Here is a 19,933-nt window from a genome sequence, read left to right on the forward strand (position 1 = left end):
GGACCTTGAGGGGAGTGGGATGGGAGGAAGGCAGCAGTCTGCTGGACTAACCTGAATTTGCAGACCAGTTGCCCTTGCCGACGTCTGTAAAACCCGTTTCACACTAATGAGCTGAGCCGAGCCAAGCCCTGGTCTACTTACGAATCCATCATTTGACAGAAATATGCTGGAAAGGACAGTGTGAAAACATAATATCCACAGCAGTATAATGTGGTTTGGGTCGGCACAATACTAACCTGAGCCTGTTGACCACTTGCTGATCTGGCGATATACAGAAGTGTCAAATTTCACACTCATATAGTTGCTTAAAAATAATTTAAGGATCACTAATTGTTGTTTGGAACACCCAAAAGGAGTTGTCATCATGCCATATTATACACTTGTTGCGATGACCTCTGTAATTGTTAGGCTTGGGAACCTCATTGCCACTATGCAGATAACTATATCAGCAGTCACTAGCTGTCCTTGGGGATCAGCAGGTAAAAAGCTAGGCCTGCTGTCGCTGCATGGGCTGTCAGTATAGATGCCTGCTTTGTACCATCACTCAACAGAGTTAGATTGTAAAACCGTCCCATTGGAATGGCGGATTAGCGAGATTAGCGAGAGAGATTGAGAGTAAGATCTTTACAGCTACCAGTATTTCAAAGCACTGCCATCATTCTCAGATATAGACAGCTTCAATGGAGCTGGAATCTGATGATTGAATGATACTGTATTAGGACCTGTAGATGTGTAATTTATATTATTTATTTTGTAATATATTATTTTACATTATTATTAGAATTCTTTACAATAAAAAAACATACATAGACAAAAAATAATAGACAACTTAACATTTACACACATTTCCACAAACATTAATGATGTCACACTTGCTCAGACCCACATGTTCCCACTGTATCCACACTGTCACGTGTGCTCCCTCTCCGGCCTCTAGGTCACCAGGCTGCTCATTATGGTGCACACCTGTCACCATCGTTATGCCACATCAGACTCACCTGGACTCCATCACTTCCCTGATTACCTTCCCTATATATGTCACTCCCTTTGGTTCCTTCCCCAGGCGTCATTGTTTTTGTTTCAGTTTCATGTCTGTGCGTTGTCCGTGTTTCTTATTTTGTATTATGTTGTGTTCATTTACTAAAACACTCACTCCCTGAACTTGCTTCCTGTCTCTCAGCACACATCGTTACACACACCCAATGTTTTTTGTAATGCTTGTTGTTTCTAATGCCCCACATGACTTCAAATTGTGTTATGTTGTTTCTGTCCATAGATTTTTTCCCAATATGTAAATAAAGCATTTGATTCTTCCATTCTCTTAATGTTGGAGTTTCATTTGACTTCCATTATTTAAGTAAGAGCTTCTTCCGTATAAGTGACAAAAAGAGAATTGTCCAACCCATTGTGTATCTCACCACACCTCAATATGCCATGTCTTGAATATGCAGATGGATTAAAAGTAAACTTACATTGTAAATCTTCTGACAGCCAGCTTTCTAACTGACCATAACTTTTGGACTTTATAGCATGCCCAGAAGGAGTATATCTTACCTATCTTATGAGTATATTTTTCCCTCAACATTGCTCTGATGTCCAAAAGCTTTCAGGTCAAAATTTTGTGAACTAGAATATGCATATCCTTGATTCAGGGCCTGAGCTACAGGCAGTTAGATTTGGGTATGTCATTTTAGGCGAAAATTGGAAAAAAGGGGCTAATCCTCCATTTTTTTGGTAGATTATAAGTTATTTATTTTTTCTTCAGTTTTTTCCGTGTTCATTTTATACCCTTGAGATTTTAGAGTATTCAATTCATAATGTTTTTTACAAGGGGTGCATTGACTTTTTTATTTTAGTCAGGTATATCAGAAGATTGTCGGCAAATACGTTTTGTTTATAGTCATGTTTACCAATACTGATACCTCTTAAGTTTGGGTCTGGTCTAAATCTTTCTGCAAGTGGTTCAATTGCCAGTGCAAACATGAGACATCCCTGCCTCGTGTCCCTATCTAAAGTTTTTTAACAGATAAAGTATTATTAGTGTATACTTTTGCTTTAGGATATTTATATAATATATTTTTAAATGTATTATTTCAGCTGGAAAGTTGAATGCTTCCAACGTTTTTAATGGGAAAGGCCACTTTGTCCCAGAATATAAAATAAAATTCTATGGGAAAGCTGTCCATCCCTGGTGCTTTTCTCCGTGCGACTATTTGAACAGTGTCTAATATACGTTTTCTTTCTATTTTTTGTGATACATTTTTATCTAATGATAGTTTCTTCAGGGTTATTGAGTCTAAGAAGGCTGTAGTATCAGTCCAACTATTATTTAATTGTTTTTATAGATTTTCATAGAAGCTTTAAAAAATGTATTAATAGCATCGTTGTTTCTAATTAAAGCATTTGTATCCGTATCTTTTAAAATTATAACTAGTTTGGCGTGTATTCATTTTGTCAGGGCTGCGAGGTGTTTGCCAGGTTTATTTGCCATTACATCATAGCATGCTTTATTTTAGTTTAAGCTGTAGTTGTTGGCACTCTTCAAAAGTACAAGATCATATTACTATATCAGTTCAGAAATGTTTGTTTCTTCATTACCTTGTAAAAATTTGTTTATGGGTTGTTTAATTTGAACTTCTAACTCAGATTTAATTTTTGCCGAGTAAAAGCATCCCAAATTATGTGGTGGCTACATTTTATTTTTATTTATTTTTTTATTTTTTTATTTCACCTTTATTTAACCAGGTAGGCTAGTTGAGAACAAGTTCTCATTTGCAACTGCGACCTGGCCAAGATAAGGCATAGCAGTGTGAACAGACAACACAGAGTTACACATGGAGTAAACAATTAACAAGTCAATAACACAGTAGAAAAAAAGGGGAGTCTATATATACATTGTGTGCAAAAGGCATGAGAAGGTAGGCAAATAATTACAATTATGCAGATTAACACTGGAGTGATAAATGATCAGATGGTTATGTACAGGTAGAGATATTGGTGTGCAAAAGAGCAGAAAAATAAATAAATAAAAACAGTATGGGGATGAGGTAGGTGAAAATGGGTGGGCTATTTACCAATAGACTATGTACAGCTGCAGCGATCGGTTAGCTGCTCAGATAGCAGATGTTTGAAGTTGGTGAGGGAGATAAAAGTCTCCAACTTCAGCGATTTTTGCAATTCGTTCCAGTCACAGGCAGCAGAGAACTGGAACGAAAGGCGGCCAAATGAGGTGTTGGCTTTAGGGATGATCAGTGAGATACACCTGCTGGAGCGCGTGCTACGGATGGGTGTTGCCATCGTAACCAGTGAACTGAGATAAGGCGGAGCTTTACCTAGCATGGACTTGTAGATGACCTGGAGCCAGTGGGTCTGGCGACGAATATGTAGCGAGGGCCAGCCGACTAGAGCATACAAGTCGCAGTGGTGGGTGGTATAAGGTGCTTTAGTGACAAAACGGATGGCACTGTGATAAACTGCATCCAGTTTGCTGAGTAGAGTGTTGGAAGCAATTTTGTAGATGACATTGCCGAAGTCGAGGATCGGTAGGATAGTCAGTTTTACTAGGGTAAGTTTGGCGGCGTGAGTGAAGGAGGCTTTGTTGCGGAATAGAAAGCCGACTCTTGATTTGATTTTCGATTGGAGATGTTTGATATGGGTCTGGAAGGAGAGTTTAGAGTCTAGCCAGACACCTAGGTACTTATAGATGTCCACATATTCAAGGTCGGAACCATCCAGGGTGGTGATGCTGGTCAGGCGTGCGGGTGCAGGCAGCGAACGGTTGAAAAGCATGCATTTGGTTTTACTAGCGTTTAAGAGCAGTTGGAGGCCACGGAAGGAGTGCTGTATGGCATTGAAGCTCGTTTGGAGGTTAGATAGCACAGTGTCCAAGGACGGGCCAGAAGTATATAGAATGGTGTCGTCTGCGTAGAGGTGGATCAGGGAATCGCCCGCAGCATGAGAAACATCATTGATATATACAGAGAAAAGAGTCGGCCCGAGAATTGAACCCTGTGGCACCCCCATAGAGACTGCCAGAGGACCGGACAGCATGCCCTCCGATTTGACACACTGAACTCTGTCTGCAAAGTAATTGGTGAACCAGGCAAGGCAGTCATCCGAAAAACCGAGGCTACTGAGTCTGCCGATAAGAATACGGTGATTGACAGAGTCGAAAGCCTTGGCAAGGTCTATGAAGACGGCTGCACAGTACTGTCTTTTATCGATGGCGGTTATGATATCGTTTAGTACCTTGAGCGTGGCTGAGGTACACCCGTGACCGGCTCGGAAACCAGATTGCACAGCGGTGAAGGTACGGTGGGATTCTCAAGATTGTCAGTGACCTGTTTGTTGACTTGGCTTTCGAAGACCTTAGATAGGCAGGGCAGGATGGATATAGGTCTGTAACAGTTTGGGTCCAGGGTGTCGCCCCCTTTGAAGAGGGGGATGACTGCGGCAGCTTTCCAATCCTTGGGGATCTCAGACGATATGAAAGAGAGGTTGAACAGGCTGGTAATAGGGGTTGCGACAATGGCGGCGGATAGTTTCAGGAATAGAGGGTCCAGATTGTCAAGCCCAGCTGATTTGTACGGGTCCAGGTTTTGCAGCTCTTTCAGAACATCTGCTATCTGGATTTGGGTAAAGGAGAACCTGGAGAGGCTTGGGCGAGTAGCTGCGAGGGGGGGGGAGCTGTTGGCCGAGGTTGGAGTAGCCAGGCGGAAGGCATGGCCAGCCGTTGAGAAATGCTTGTTGAAGTTTTCGATAATCATGGATTTATCGGTGGTGACCGTGTTACCTAGCCTCAGTGCAGTGGGCAGCTGGGAGGAGGTGCTCTTGTTCTCCATGGACTTCACAGTGTCCCAGAACTTTTTGGAGTTGGAGCTACAGGATGCAAACTTCTGCCTGAAGAAGTTGGCTTTAGCTTTCCTGACTGACTGTGTGTATTGGTTCCTGACTTCCCTGAACAGTTGCATATCGCGGGGACTATTCGATGTTAGTGCAGTCCGCCACAGGATGTTTTTGTGCTGGTCGAGGGCAGTCAGGTCTGGAGTGAACCAGGGGCTATATCTGTTCTTAGTTCTGCATTTTTTGAACGGAGCATGCTTATCTAAAATGGTGAGGAAGTTACTTTTAAAGAAAGACCAGGCATCCTCAACTGACGGGATGAGGTCAATGTCCTTCCAGGATACCCGGGCCAGGTCGATTAGAAAGGCCTGCTCACAGAAGTGTTTTAGGGAGCGTTTGACAGTGATGAGGGGTGGTCGTTTGACTGCGGCTCCGTAGCGGATACAGGCAATGAGGCAGTGATCGCTGAGATCCTGGTTGAAGACAGCAGAGGTGTATTTGGAGGGCCAGTTGGTCAGGATGACGTCAATGAGGGTGCCCTTGTTTACAGAGTTAGGGTTGTACCTGGTGGGTTCCTTGATGATTTGAGTGAGATTGAGGGCATCTAGCTTAGATTGTAGGACTGCCGGGGTGTTAAGCATATCCCAGTTTAGGTCACCTAACAGAACAAACTCTGAAGCTAGATGGGGGGCGATCAATTCACAAATGGTGTCCAGGGCACAGCTGGGAGCTGAGGGGGGTCGGTAGCAGGCGGCAACAGTGAGAGACTTATTTCTGGAGAGAGTAATTTTCAAAATTCAGTTCTATCTTGACGGAAGATGTTATAGTTGGGTATGGAAATCTCAGAATTTTTGGTGGCCTTCCTGAGCCAGGATTCAGACACGGCAAGGACATCAGGGTTAGCAGAGTGTGCTAGAGCAGTGAGTAAGACAAACTTAGGGAGGAGGCTTCTGATGTTGACATGCATGAAACCAAGGCTTTTTCGATCACAGAAGTCAACAAATGAGGGTGCCTGGGGACATGCAGGGCCTGGGTTTACCTCCACATCACCCGCGGAACAGAGAAGGAGTAGTATGAGGGTGCGGCTGAAGGCTATCAAAACTGGTCGCCTAGGGCGTTGGGGACAGAGAATAAGAGGAGCAGGTTTCTGGGCATGGTAGAATATATTCAGGGCATAATGCGCAAACAGGGGTATGGTGGGGTGCGGGTACAGCGGAGGTAAGCCCAGGCACTGGGTGATGATGAGAGAGGTTGTATCTCTGGACATGCTGGTTGTAATGGGTGAGGTCACCGCATGTGTGGGGGGTGGGACAAAGGAGGTATCAGGGGTATAAAGAGTGGAACTAGGGGCTCCATTGTAAACTAAAACAATGATAACTAACCTGCACAACAGTATACAAGGCATATTTACATTTGAGAGAGACATACAGCGAGGCATACAGTAATCACAGGTGTTGAATTGGGAGAGCTAGCTAAAACAGTAGGTGAGACAACAACAGCTAATCAGCTAGCTCAACAACAGCAGGTAGAATGACGATTGATTAGGCAGAGAGGGTCGGATTAACTACACACAGAGCCTAAGTGCGGCTGGGGCCGACAGATAAAACATAAACAAGCAGAATGGATTACCGTGATTAATGGACAGTCCAGCATGCATCAGCTATGTAGCCAAGTGATCAGTGTCCAAGGGGCAGCGGTGGATGGGGCAGGGAAGCTGGACTGGCGAGTGTTATCCAGGTTAGAAAACTAACAATGACTAAATAGCTTGTAGCCAGTTAGCTGGTTAGCTTCTGGAGGTTCTTGAGTGTGTTCTAAAAATGTAAAGATAATAGCGGTTCCGTATCACATTGGGTGAGGCAGGTTACCGGAAGGTATAAACAAATAAAAAATCGAAAAGGGATAGAGAGTAAATATGGGTTCAGTGAGTGTTTGGGACGCGGCGATTCAGACGGTTAGCAGGCCTGTGCTAACAAGCTAACAGTTAGTAGACGGTGCTAAACACGGTAGCAGTTAGCGGACCGGGCTAAACAAGCTAGCAGTTAGCAGGCCGAATTTGCAAGCAAGGAGATAGCAAGGGCTAGAGAGTTAGCCTTTGGGGACGTCGCGATGGGGGGAGTCTGTTTATTCCTCTTCATGCGGTGACATCGATGGACCGGTCGTGGGTCTGGATATTGTAGCCCAGGAGCTCAAAATGTTCCGTTTGCGATGGGAATCCGGGGATGAAAAATAAAAATAAAATAATAAATAGGTCCGTTATGCTCTGGTTAGAGTCGCGTTGTTCGAACTGGCGAGAGCTTTCCGAGCTAAAGGTTAGCTGATGACCGGTTAGCTGAAGACCGCTAGCAATGTTTTGCTGAAGCTGGTAGTTAGTTGGCTAGCTTCAGTTGAGGGGTTCCAGATCCGAAGTAAATATAAATACTTTAGGAAAAATAGCTACGTTGGGTGAGGCGGGTTGCAGGAGAGTATTTAGAAGAAGTTGAGGTTCAGCAAAAAGTTTTAAAGATATGTGAAGAAAAAAAAACGAAAACAAACGATATATACAAGGGACACGAGACGACAACACGTCCTACTGCTACGCCATCTTGGATAGTAATTTGTAATGGTAAAAGTATTTTCTGTTGGTGTAAATAAGCATGGATTTTAGAAACCAGTATACAGTATTGTTAAGTGCATAAAAAAGTAGTTAATTCTTGAATAGCTTTTCTTACTTTGATTTATTTATTTTTTAGTGGTATCCAGTTGTTAGTAGTTATTGTCTTATCGCTGCAACTCCCGTACAGACTCAGAGAGGCAAAGGTCGAGAGCCATGTGTCCTCTGAAACACAACACAAGCCAAGCCAAGCCAAGCCAAGCCAAGCCAAGCCGCACTGCTTCTTGACACAGAACGCATCCAACCTGGAAGCCAGCCGCACCGATGTGTTGGAGGAAACACCGTACACCTAGCGACCTGGTCAGCGTGCACTGTTGAGACAAGTATATCCCTACCGGCCAAGCCCTCCCTAACCCAATTGTGCACCGCCCCATGGGCCTCCTGGTCACGGCTGGCTGCGACAGAGCCTGGGCTCAAACCCAGAGTCGCTGGTGGAACAGCTGGCGCTGCGATGCATCGCCTTAGACCACAGCGCCACCCGGGAGGCCCTTTAGTCTTTTGTAGTTGGGAATAATAATCTCCAGCTGTCCTGGAAAATATTTGTAGAGATTAACATTTTCAGCCTTTTTGGAGGGGGTCCCTTTTTTATTGCTGTGTCTCTAACTTGCTGAATGCTTGATTTAGGTCACCGACTAAAATAATACTTTCTGTCTGGGGTTGATCTAATATAGCTTAAGTTCTATCTAAAATAAAAGCAGGTTTGTCTCTGGGGGGATATACAATGAAATCAATGTGTATTTTCAAAATGAGAAAACGTCCTTCTTGGTCCCTGTGCTGGGATATAAGGGGAAAGGGTGTATTCTTATTTATCAGGATGACTTAACCTCTGCTGTTACTACAGTAGGTGGCAGCATATATATGACTCTCCAAATCTTACTTTTTAATTTTTTTAAAGTGCAGCTCTTGCAGGAAAATCACATCTGCCGATAATCTCATGTAATGTTTTTGTAGCCATCATGACGGCACCGACCACCACTCTTCTCCACCTAGCAGACAGGTCCTGTATGAAATAAAAGGACTGGCCTTGGATTTGGATCTCCTTTCCCCCCTGTGCCTTCATAATGTTGACTTTGATCTGATAGTTCCACAGTTTGAAGATTACCATGCAAGGGTATTTAGCATTCTTCTGTTTCATGGCGATTCTATGGCATCGTTCCAGATCCTCTGGTGACATACCCACGTCAAGTTCTTCTGATATCAGTTTGACCACGTAGCTGGAAAGATCTCCTTTTTCCTCATCTTCCAGTGAGGACAATATTCTCATGTTGTTTTGTCTCATTCTGTTTTCTTGCTGGTCCAATTCATCTTCTAAAGTTTGCAACTTTGTTTACAAAATGCTCATTTTGTTGTCTTGTTCGTTCATGCACAAGCCTTGTTTGTGCATGTCTGACACGATAGCAAATGTACTTCTTTAACAACAGATTGTAGCAGTTAGTTTTGGTGAGGTGAGCATTGAGATCATTTTAGCTTTGTTTTCCTGGATATCCTTTAGCTGTTCATTACTCTCGTTTGGGTCTCCAAGTTGCTCCTTGTCTTTTCCTCTGGGGGAAGCCATGGCTTGTTGGATTTGTGTCGCCGCACTGCTTTACCAACTGTTGGTTCACTGTTGTACATAACTGACCACTCACTCTCTCCCATTTGCTTGGGGAAATTTTTATTTTTTTATTTTAGAGACTTAATTTCATCTTTGTTTTCTGGTTTCTACATATAACCAGTTTTGTCGGTACAAACAGAGCTACTCACAGCCCATGTGTCCTATCGGTACACACATGTGCCACTCTTCTCTTAGATGTGCAATTCAATATTATATGGGAGAGACATATTTCCTCTCATGGGCAATACAATATTCTTCTATTCTATTCCAAACTGATCTAATTTTGTTTGTTTGTACGTTGTGGGTGTAGGTCAGACAAGAAGCCTTCCCCATGCTGTGAAGGCCGTAGCAGTGAGTCAGCCCCAGGAAGCAGAAAGCAGAATGGCAAAGTCCATCAGACCCGTTTGCCGTTCTTCAGACACCTGGAGAAGGTGGAGACCATGAGAAGCTTCTGGGAGCTCAAACACGTGGAGCAGGAGGGAGAACGACAACAGGTTGGGCCAGCACCCCAAATACTCACATATTTGTTCCCATCAATCTTATCTCTTATCTGTACACTCATTCATACCTTAACCCTCGACAAGTAGGGTCATTACCCCCATCCTCACCTTTAACCGAACAGGTAGGGCTATTACCACCGATCCTCGCCTACACCCCCTCCAACAGTGGAGTCTGCACCCAAAACCTTCACCTATACCCCTCATTCTCTTACCCCCTAAATGTATAATATTTGCCCCCCAACCCTCATTCATAACATAAACATAACCCCCTTAACTTAACCCCTCATTATCTCACCTTTCAGGCTACCCCCAATCCTCACCGTTTACCCTCTTCATCCTCTCACCTGTACCTCTCATCCTCTCACATTTAGGGTAGCCCCTGCCCTCAGCTATTGCCCCTCATCCTCAAGCAAGTGGAGAAGAAAGGAGACCATCAACAGGTAGGACCATTACCCCTCTCTTTACACCATCATTGTCAAGTGTGAACCTAATTAATAATTTAATTGTACTGTGTACCTTGTGTATCCTGTGCATACAGGGCTCTAAAGTGCGACCAATTGCAATGAAATATTTTGCTGTGCAACCAGGAGTTTTATTTTGGGAGCACTGTGTCTCCCAGATAATATTTTTTGTAATGATGAGGCTTCACTGTACCGTTGTTTCCAAGTGCCCTAGATAAACAAGGGGGTACAGATTCGTTAGCATTATGGCTGCACAATTACTACAGTGAAAACGGCTTACTTCTAGCCCAACCAGGTCAAAAGTTCTGACCGGGACCGCATTTTATTTTCATAAACCATGCCTTGGGCATTCTAAAACCACTCGCGCGTCGACCTTTCTTTACACGTTGTTGAGTCACGTTGCCCCATCGGCTAGCTAGCTAACGACGTGTTAACTTTACCAGTATATTAAAACATTTGGGGGCGCAGAAATAAAAGGGAGAGCTTCTTCTTCAGGAGATCAATGACTATGACTCTGATAAAATAAAGGTTAAATCAAAAAAGATAATGGCAAATGAATGAGTGACATATCTACAAGTAGTCATCACAAACCTGACGTTTTTAAAGAGATAGTGTACAATGTTCAATGTAATGCATCTCAATCAGCACATTACTGTGGCTTTCTGGGGGGCGGCAGGGTAGCCTAGTGGTTAGAGCGTTGGACTAGTAACCGGAAGGTTGCGAGTTCAAACCCCCGAGCTGACAAGGTACAAATCTGTCGTTCTGCCCCTGAACAGGCAGTTAACCCACTGTTCCCAGGCCGTCATTGAAAATAAGAATTTGTTCTTAACTGACTTGCCTGGTTAAATAAAGGTAAAATAAAAAAAAAAATAAAAAAAAAAATCAGAAAATAGAGCATTTACACAATGTAGAAACCTAATATTCCAAAAATTACTTTGTAATTTCAATGACAGGTATTTACAGTGTTACATATTAGTTTATAGGGCACAACATGTGCTTCAAAGTACCTATAATTTATATTGGCCCAATATAGGCTGTATTATTTCATGTAGTGCCCCTAACTTTTTTTTAAAATCGGAGCACCAGTGCTATCAATTATTATTATTTTTTTTAGAGCCCTGTGTGCATATGACAAATAAACTTGACTTGACTCACTAAGCTAAGCCTGTGTTCACTCTCCTATTCAGAGCCTTGTTTTTATATCCTGTTGGTATAGCATGTGATTAATGCCTGTGGTTAAAGTCTGTGGTTATAGCCTGTGGATATAGCCTGGGGTTATAGCCTGTGGTTAAAGTCTGTGGTTATAGCCTGTGGATATAGCCTGTAGGTATAGCCTGTGGATATAGCCTGGGGTTATAGCCTGTGGGTATAGCCTGTGGGTATAGCCTGTGGTTATAGCCTGTGGTTATAGCCTGTGGTTAAAGCCTGTGGTTATAGCCTGTGGGTATAGCCTGTGGTTATAGCCTGTGGGTATAGCCTGTGGGTATAGCCTGTGGGTATAACCTGTGGTTAAAGCCTGTGGTTATAGCCTGTGGGTATAGCCTGTGGTTATAGCCTGTGGGTATAGCCTGTGGGTATAGCCTGTGGGTATAGCCTGTGGTTATAGCCTGTGGTTATAGCCTGTGGTTATAGCCTGTGGGTATAGCCTGTGGTTATAGCCTGTAGTTATAGCCTGTGGTTATAGTATAGGCACAGGTGCTTTACTTACTGCCCTCTGTTTCTATCACCAGTTGCCTTAAATAAGTAGATACTTTAGTCCAGGCAGGACCTATTCTGCCCCCCACACCTGTTGGCCTACACTGACTGGTGTAACACTTCACTTCTAACACAAGAGGAGGCTAAGGCTCTGTGATTCTGCAATCAGAAAGTCTATCACACACACTACAGTGGACGTGATTGTGCTGAGATGATAGCGCTGAAGACAGCATTTGAATAAGAACCACCACAAGGTGGTGTCTAGGGACTGAGTAAGATGTGTTGTGTTGGTATATTTCACAATAGTTCAACAGAAAGCCACAGTAATGTGCTGCTATTGAACATGCCATGAGTGTATTTCGGCTATACATATATATCGGTGTGGATTTTTTATTTTTTTCCCATGAGTGTGTGGGCTTGTAGAGGTCAGATATCCAATACGAAGTGGTCTTGTCACAGCGGTGTATTGCTGTCCGTGCCTACAACTAAAGTAGAAAAACAATCACGATCATATTATGATAATTTCAAGTACAACCTCCTTCAAAAATAGCTGCTATGATTGATTGTATTTTGTGAACCAGGGTGGATTCGGAGTGTGTTTGTGCATCACAGCAGAAGTGCATTCTCTTCTTCAGGCTGAACATCAAATTAAATGTGGTCTGCTTTCCCTTTCTATATGTACCACTGTTGCCCAAGCTACAGCCAATGAGAGCCCAAGGAAATGTTCCAATCAGACTCTGCTGCATGTGTAACTCAAGATCCCTGGCTATTTGAATCTAACTGCATCTACATTCTCTCTCTCAGCATGTTCCAGGGCATCAAGGCACTGCACAGATTCACAAATTGTATTCACATATAGGTATTCACAATGCACAATGATTTGTAGATCAGTGATTCTAAACAGCACCTTGCTCCAGCAATCATCTCTCTCTTGCTCGTTTTCTGTCTTGTTTATCTAAGAGAAGGATGTCTTTTGACACAACAGACCAGTAGCTGCGTTTACAAGGCAGCTTCTCTTCTGTTCCTTACTGAGGTCAGGTTCCTTTCAAATGTATTTCTGACAGGTCCTGCTCTCTAACCCCTGCTTTCGTCCCAAATTGCACCATGTTCCCTATTTATTGCTTTCATTTTGACCAGAACCCATAGGGAATAGTGTTCTATATCAGTAATATGGTGCTATTTGGGATGCACCCCTGTTCTCTGCTCTCCCACCTGCTGCTGTCTGTTAAAGGTCCAGGAGACCACTGCTGGGATATAGTTCACAGAGTGCATAGGTGGCATTTGGACTGCCAAATAGAAGTAATTTGAAATTAAAGATATTACTTTTACATTTGATATTTAAGTATATTTTTGCAATTGCATTTACTTTTGATACTTACAGTGCATTCGGAATGTATTCAGACCCCTTGACTTTTTTCACATTTTACTACATTACAGCCTTATTCTAAAATGTATTAAATCTTTTTTTACTCATCAATCTACACCCAATACCCCTTAATGACAAAGCAAAAACAGTTTTTTAGAAATGTTAACAATTTTATTAAAAAAAAGACCTTATTTACACAAGTATTCAGACCCTTTGCTATGAGACTCGAAATTGAGCTCAGGAGCATCTTGTTTTCATTGATCATCCTTGAGATGTTTATACAACTTGATTGGGATCCACCTGTGGTAAATATAATTGATTGGACATGATTTGGAAAGGTACACACCTGTCTACATTAGGTCCCACAGTTGACAGTGCACGTCAGAGCAAAAACCAAGTCATGAGGTTGAAGGAATTGTCCATAGAGCGCCGAGACAGGATTGTGTCAAGGTACAGATGTGGGGATGGGTACTGATAAATATCTGCAGCATTGAAGGTCCCCGAGAACACAGTGGCCTCCATCTTTCTTAAATGGAAGAAGTGCGGAACTACCAAGACTCTTCCTAGAGCTGGCCACCCAAAGGAGAAAGGCCTTGGTCAGGGAGGTGACCTGATGGTCACTCTGACAGAGCTCCAGTTCTTCTGTGGAGATGGGAGAAGCTTCCAGGAGGACAACCATCTCTGCAGCACTCCACCAATCAGGCCTTTATGGTAGAGTGGCCAGGCGGAAGCCACTCCTCAGTAAAAGGCACCATGAGAAACAAGATTCTCTAGTCTTATGACACCCATAAGAATTTTTTTGCAAAAATGTCTAAAAACTTGTTTTTGCATTGTCATTATGGGATATTTTGTTTGGATTGATGAGGGAAAAAAACAATTAAATCGATTTTAGAATAAGGCTGTAACGTAACAAAATTTAGAAAAGTCCAAGGGGTCTGAATACTTTCCGAATGCACTGTAAGTATATTTAAAACCAAATACTTTCATACTTTTACTCAAGTAGTCTTTTACTGGGTGCCTTTCACTTTTACTTGAGTCATTTTATATTAAGGTATTTTTACTTTTACTCAAGTATGACAATTGGGTACTTTTCCACCACTGATTTTATCCATTCATGTGTGCATACATTTTCCTAAGGGTGGCCTAGCAGGAATCCATCCACTCTCCTTGGTGTTGAGAGCCATATGGTACTTGCACACAAACACATTATGCACCTGCAGACACACAGAATATACATACAGATTCATGTGTGTGTGTGTGTGTGTGTGTGTGTGTGTGTGTGTGTGTGTGTGTGTGTGTGTGTGTGTGTGTGTGTGTGTGTGTGTGTGTGTGTGTGTGTGTGTGTGTGTGTGTGTGTGTGTGTGTGTGAGAGTGAGAGAGAGAGAACGAGAGAGAACGAGAGAGAACAAGTGAGAGACTTCACACTTTGGGATGCCACATGGTCTCCGGTGTTCTGCTGACACACCAGCCAGACAACGCTAGCCTACCAACACCCTGAACCTAACACCACCTGTCCCACGCACACACACGCACACACACATACTCTCTCTCTCTCTCTCACTCACTCACTCACTCACTCACTCACTCACTCACTCACTCACTCACTCACTCACTCACTCACTCACACACACACACACACACACACACACACACACACACACACACACACACACACACACACACACACACACACACACACACACACACACACACACCTGTCCCCCTCTCGTCGTCTCTGAGACAGCATGTACTCTCCCCTTTGGCTGGGGGGTGGTGGAGGGGTCGGGGGTCGAGGGAACAGGGCCGAGGAGCAGGTGGGGGGTGTAGGACAGCTCGACTGGGCAGAGATGTACTTGTTGTTCCCATCCGAGTGACTGAGAGGAGTGGGAAGAGTGTCTGAGTGACTGAGAAGAGTGAGAGGAGTGTCTGAGTGACTGAGAGGAGTGGGAGGAGTGTCTGAGTGACTGAGAGGAGTGGGAGGTGTGTCTGAGTAACTGAGAGGAGTGTCTGAGTGACTGAGAGGAGTGGGAGGAGTGTTTGAGTGACTGAGAGGAGTGGGAGGAGTGTCTGAGCGACTGAGCGATCAGATCAGATTGGTCAGAGAGAGACAGAAAGAGAGGCCTTGTTGTTCCATAAACACCTAGCGCCCACTGTCATGCCCATGTCAACAACCCCAACCTGCCGCCGATCACCCCGAGACCCATCGCTGCTGTCGACAAGAGAGAGGCAGATGGAAATAATCCATCTCTGAGCACAGACGTGGAAGAGGAGCAGAAGGAAGAGTAGGGACTCTGAGATCTAGAACCATCAGTAGTTACCATGGAGAACTTTCTGAAGGATAAGGATATTTGGATAGTAGGGAGTGTGTGTCTGGTGGCCTCGTTCCTATGGAGACGGATCTGGAATTTATTCATCTACAAGAGGAAGAGGGAGAGGGACAGGGACACACCCTTTCCAGACATGCAGGTACAGATAGACCTGTTCTCTGTCTTTATTGGTTCATTCATACTACTGAGCTCAGCCAAAATGTACTGTGCTATCTGGTTTATGTATCCACCATAGTTGCTTAAACACCATGCTGGAAAAGACCACGTGACAAGAGTCAGTACTGTACGGTTCGGGCCAGCACGATAGTGTAAAAAGGGTATGATTGCAGGGCTTAGTGCACGCTCAGGTGTGCAGGTGTGCATGTGTGGCTGGTTGAATCTTCTTGTGGAGGTGAGGTTCTGTTTACCTGTTGACCTATCAGAGTAGGAAGTTTTCGTTAGTGGAGAAAATTCTACCCGGAGGATGTTTTGTTGTTTTTCATCATCCTGTCATAATGGAAACATGGTAGAGGATAGAGAGAGAGAAAGTGAGAGTACTGGTAGGCCTGTAGGCTGAAGTAAAGTCTTGAAATATGTTGGCACATTATCAACCTAACAGACATGTTAATCTATAGTGACTTTGAAATGCTTGTTCAAATTGCTTGCACTGTAAAGAGAGTGATAGTTTGTTGTGTTTGTCTTTCCATGATAAAGACTTAGAACCGGTGTCCTGGACACAGAATTAGCCTATAGATAAAATAAGCCTGTAGATTCTCCATTGAGAATGCTTTTAAGTCCAGGACTAGGCTTAAACTGGCCCTTAGTGGTGGAAAAAGTGTCCAGTTGTCATACTTGAGTAAAAATAAAGATGCCTTAAATAAAAAATGACTCAAGTAAAAGTGAAAGTCACCCAGTAAAATACTACTTGAGTAAAAGTCTAAAAGTATTTGGTTTTAAATATACTTAAGATTCAAAAGGAAATGCAATTGATAAAATATACATAAGTATCAAAAGTAAAAGTAAAAGTAGAAATAATTTTAAATTCCTTTTTTTAAAAGTAAACAAGACACCATCATTCACTTGTTGTTTTTTTATTTATGGAGGGTCAGGAGCACGCTCCGACACTCAGACATCACTTACAAACCAAGCATGTGTTTAGTGTGTCCGCCAGATCAGAGGCAGTAGGGATGACCAGGGATGTTCTCTTGATAAGTTTGTGAATTAGACAATGTTCCTGTCCTGCTAAGCATTCAAAATGTAATGAGTACTTTTGGGTGTCAGGGAAAATGTATGAAGTAAAAAGTTCATAATTTTCTTTTGGAATATAGTGAAGTAAAAGTAAAAGTTGTCAAAAATATCAATAGTAAAGTAAAGTACAGATACCCCCCCAAAACGACTTTAGTATTACGCTCAAGTATTTTTGCTTAAGTACATTACACCACTGCCCTTAGTTTACATTGAGTGTGAGATCTCTGGCTTGCAGGATCAGTTTCTATGATCCTAGGCCATAATGGCTAGAGAAAACAACTACACCCCAACTGTCAGGCGAGACAACGTGCTGGGCAGAGGGCCATAATATTTGATTGATCATGTCACAGGCCTTGGAAAGAAGACCCGGCCATCTCTCATATGAGCTATGTCCATGTGATCTGAGGGTGGCAGTGGTTGCATTTAGTTACAGACAGGTTTCTCTTACTGAGATCTGGAAAGAAAGGGTCTGCTTTAATGATGCAATAAGAAGTTTTGGTTGAATGATTGTGTTCTGCTACTGATCTGGTGAGTCTCATAACTATGGCAGAAACATTGGGTCCAATTCAGAGGTAGTAAGCTTGAACAACTCGAGTAAATCATTGATGGACGTCAAATGGAGTTGTCAGAATACCCTTCACTGAAGTTGCTGCACACTGTTTAAATGCTCCCAGTTTTAAGCCTGACACATTTCTACTGTATATTCATACACCTTTTGTATACACTGAAATAAACAAATCAATCAATCAAAATCAAGCAGACATGAAGTGCCGTTGGAATGCAATACTGTCACAGCAAAAGCTGCAGAATAATGTCTGTCTCATCAGTCTCTCTGTTCTGGGACAGAAAGAGGGTCAATTTGAACTGATGCCAAAATGTGGGACCCCCCCCATGGAACAACTAACGCTTGTCACAAGCTTTTCGCACACAGAAGGACATGATTGAGAAGATCAGATGAGCTTTGACGTAGATCAAGATTAAGATTGTTATATAGCCACACAACTGTGGTAGCCTATTTGGTGGCATTTAATATTTGCTTTTGGTACCCACTGGGCACAGACGTCAGTTCAACATCTAGTTTTGATTTGCAACTAGTTTTCAACTAACCTGAATTCAACATGAGATCAACAAAAAATGTCAATGCATTTAGGTTAAAAGTTTGATGAAAAAAGTACAAAATGCCCTTACGTTGATTACTTTTTGGAAATCCAATCGGTTTTCCATGTTGATTCAACATCATTGCATAGATCCAACCAGTTTGACAGAAGTGTAGTGCAGAACAGCTTTTCAAATACACAGTGACATGATTAAGAAAACGAGAGGTACTAAATGTAGCAGAGGGCTGTAAGTTTCAGTGTTGCTGTATAATTGAGGTACCAATGGTTCATTGGGTAAGAGCACGATGTTGGCAACACCAGAATTGTGTGCGTTTGATTCCCATATGGGCCACATATTTCTGGATATATCAATGTCGACAGCTTTGTATATTTTCTTGGGTAAATGACCATAGTAATATTATATAGTATTATTTGTTCGTCCTCTGGGTGAGAGTTTTCCCACCTTGTGCTAATGTGTGTAAGAGGAAGAGAGTTCCCTCTGAAGCCTGTGTCTAATGTGACAAAGGGTTCTCTCCTTGTCGCAGGGTCTACATAACTGGACAGATTTAGCTTACTGCGAAATGAATGAGAGAGAGGGAGGAAGAAGGAGACAGTCGTAGGTCGAGTGACCAACAAAAAAATGGGTGATTCCTCACTTCTACTTAAGCCGATTTTCATTCAGTCTACTTCAATCTAATGTTAATTTAGTCTAAGTGAAAGTTAGGATTATTCCCACAGTGAGTAACTAAGTATAACAATGTATCCAACTTGGGTTGCAGAGGGCAAAGACAGTTGCAGACAGCTATAGAGAGGAGCTGAGCAACCTGTACTCAGAGGTAGATGTAACATCGTAAAAGTAAAGACTCTCCAATTAGTATGATATGTTAAGTTTCTTTTGGCATGAATTAATTTGAGGATGTCCATCATCCAATTCATACAATAAGTTACGAATTTGCTAAACATATGATATGTTACGAACTGTGATTGGGAGTCCCATAGGGCCGCGCACAATTAGCCCAGCGTCGTCCAGATTAGGTTTGGCCGGGGTAGGCCATCATTGTAAATAAACATTTGTTCTTAGCGGACTTTCCTAGTTAAGTAAAGGTTCAGTATAAAAACACGCAAACCTACTTATGTTTTTGCCTTAAGTAACATTTTGTCTTATGTAACCATACCATACGTAAAATATCATACTAATTTGAGTGTCCTGGATTTACTTGAACTATGAGACCAGGCTGAGCTGAGAGGTAAAAAAAAAGAGATGAAGGAGAGAGAGCCATAGGTAGGTGGCCAACCAAAAGAGTAATTGAGAAAGAAAGAGATGTTACATTTGGGATGTAAAGGGCAAAGACAGTGGCAGACACATACAGTTTAGAGAAATGAGCTGAGGTACTATTGCCAAGACAATAAAGGCCTTGATAGCTCTTTGTCTGTGGGCAAGGTCAAACACAATGCATTTAAAATATTGTTGACATATTAGATTACATTGTGTATGTTCATTTATACAGCAACTATTATTCAATATGTCCTCACCTGGGATTTGAACTCACAACCTCTTGGTTCATGGTATTGTGAAGTTCCTGCTACGCCGCTGTGTCCGTGTCAGTTAATCTGACTACTCATATCATTGATTTTATTTACTTATTTCCGCAATTAAAGGGCTTTCTGTATATATATTTTTTCAAATCAAATCAAAGTTTATTAGTCACATGCGCCGAATACAACAGTGAAATGCTTACTTACGAGCCCTTAACCAACAATGCAGTTGATTTATTTTTTAAAATACGAATAAGAAATAAAAGTAACAAGTAATTAAAGAGCAGAGGTAAAATATCAATAGCAAGACTATATACAGGGGGGTACCGGTACAGAGTCAATGTGCGGGGGCACCGGTTAGTCGAGGTAAAAGGGTAATATGTACATGTAGGTAGAGTTATTAAAGTGACTATGCATAGATGATAACAACAGAGAGTGGCAGCGGTGTAAAAGTCGGGGGGGGGGGGGCAAATAGTCTGGGATGCCATTTGATTAGATGTTCAGAGGTACTTATGGCTTGGGGGTAGAATGCTGTTTAGAAGCCTCTTGGACCTAGACTTGGCGCTCCGGTACCCGTCAGGATGCTCTCGATGGTGCAGCTGTAAAACCTTTTGAGGAACTGAGGACCAATGCCAAAT

At 42.7% G+C, this 19,933-nt stretch overlaps 1 protein-coding gene across 4 annotated transcripts in view; it reads left to right on the plus strand.

Annotated features, from left to right (window-relative positions):
- The window catches only part of LOC139409417 (myosin light chain kinase family, member 4b), a 75,536-nt gene that overhangs the window by 16,313 nt on the left and 39,290 nt on the right, over positions 1-19,933 (plus strand). For 2 of the 4 annotated variants that reach the window (XM_071154552.1, XM_071154553.1), the window contains exons 2-3: positions 9,397-9,580; positions 9,958-10,026. In XM_071154552.1, the coding sequence (XP_071010653.1) occupies positions 9,397-9,580; positions 9,958-10,026 (253 nt within the window). Of the gene's footprint in view, positions 1-9,396; positions 9,581-9,957; positions 10,027-14,999; positions 15,575-19,933 lie in introns of those variants that run through there. The other 2 variants (XM_071154555.1, XM_071154554.1) reach the window with 2 other exon arrangements.

The sequence above is a fragment of the Oncorhynchus clarkii genome, chromosome 5 (genome assembly GCF_045791955.1).
Source record: "Oncorhynchus clarkii lewisi isolate Uvic-CL-2024 chromosome 5, UVic_Ocla_1.0, whole genome shotgun sequence".
Lineage (NCBI taxonomy): Eukaryota > Metazoa > Chordata > Actinopteri > Salmoniformes > Salmonidae > Oncorhynchus > Oncorhynchus clarkii.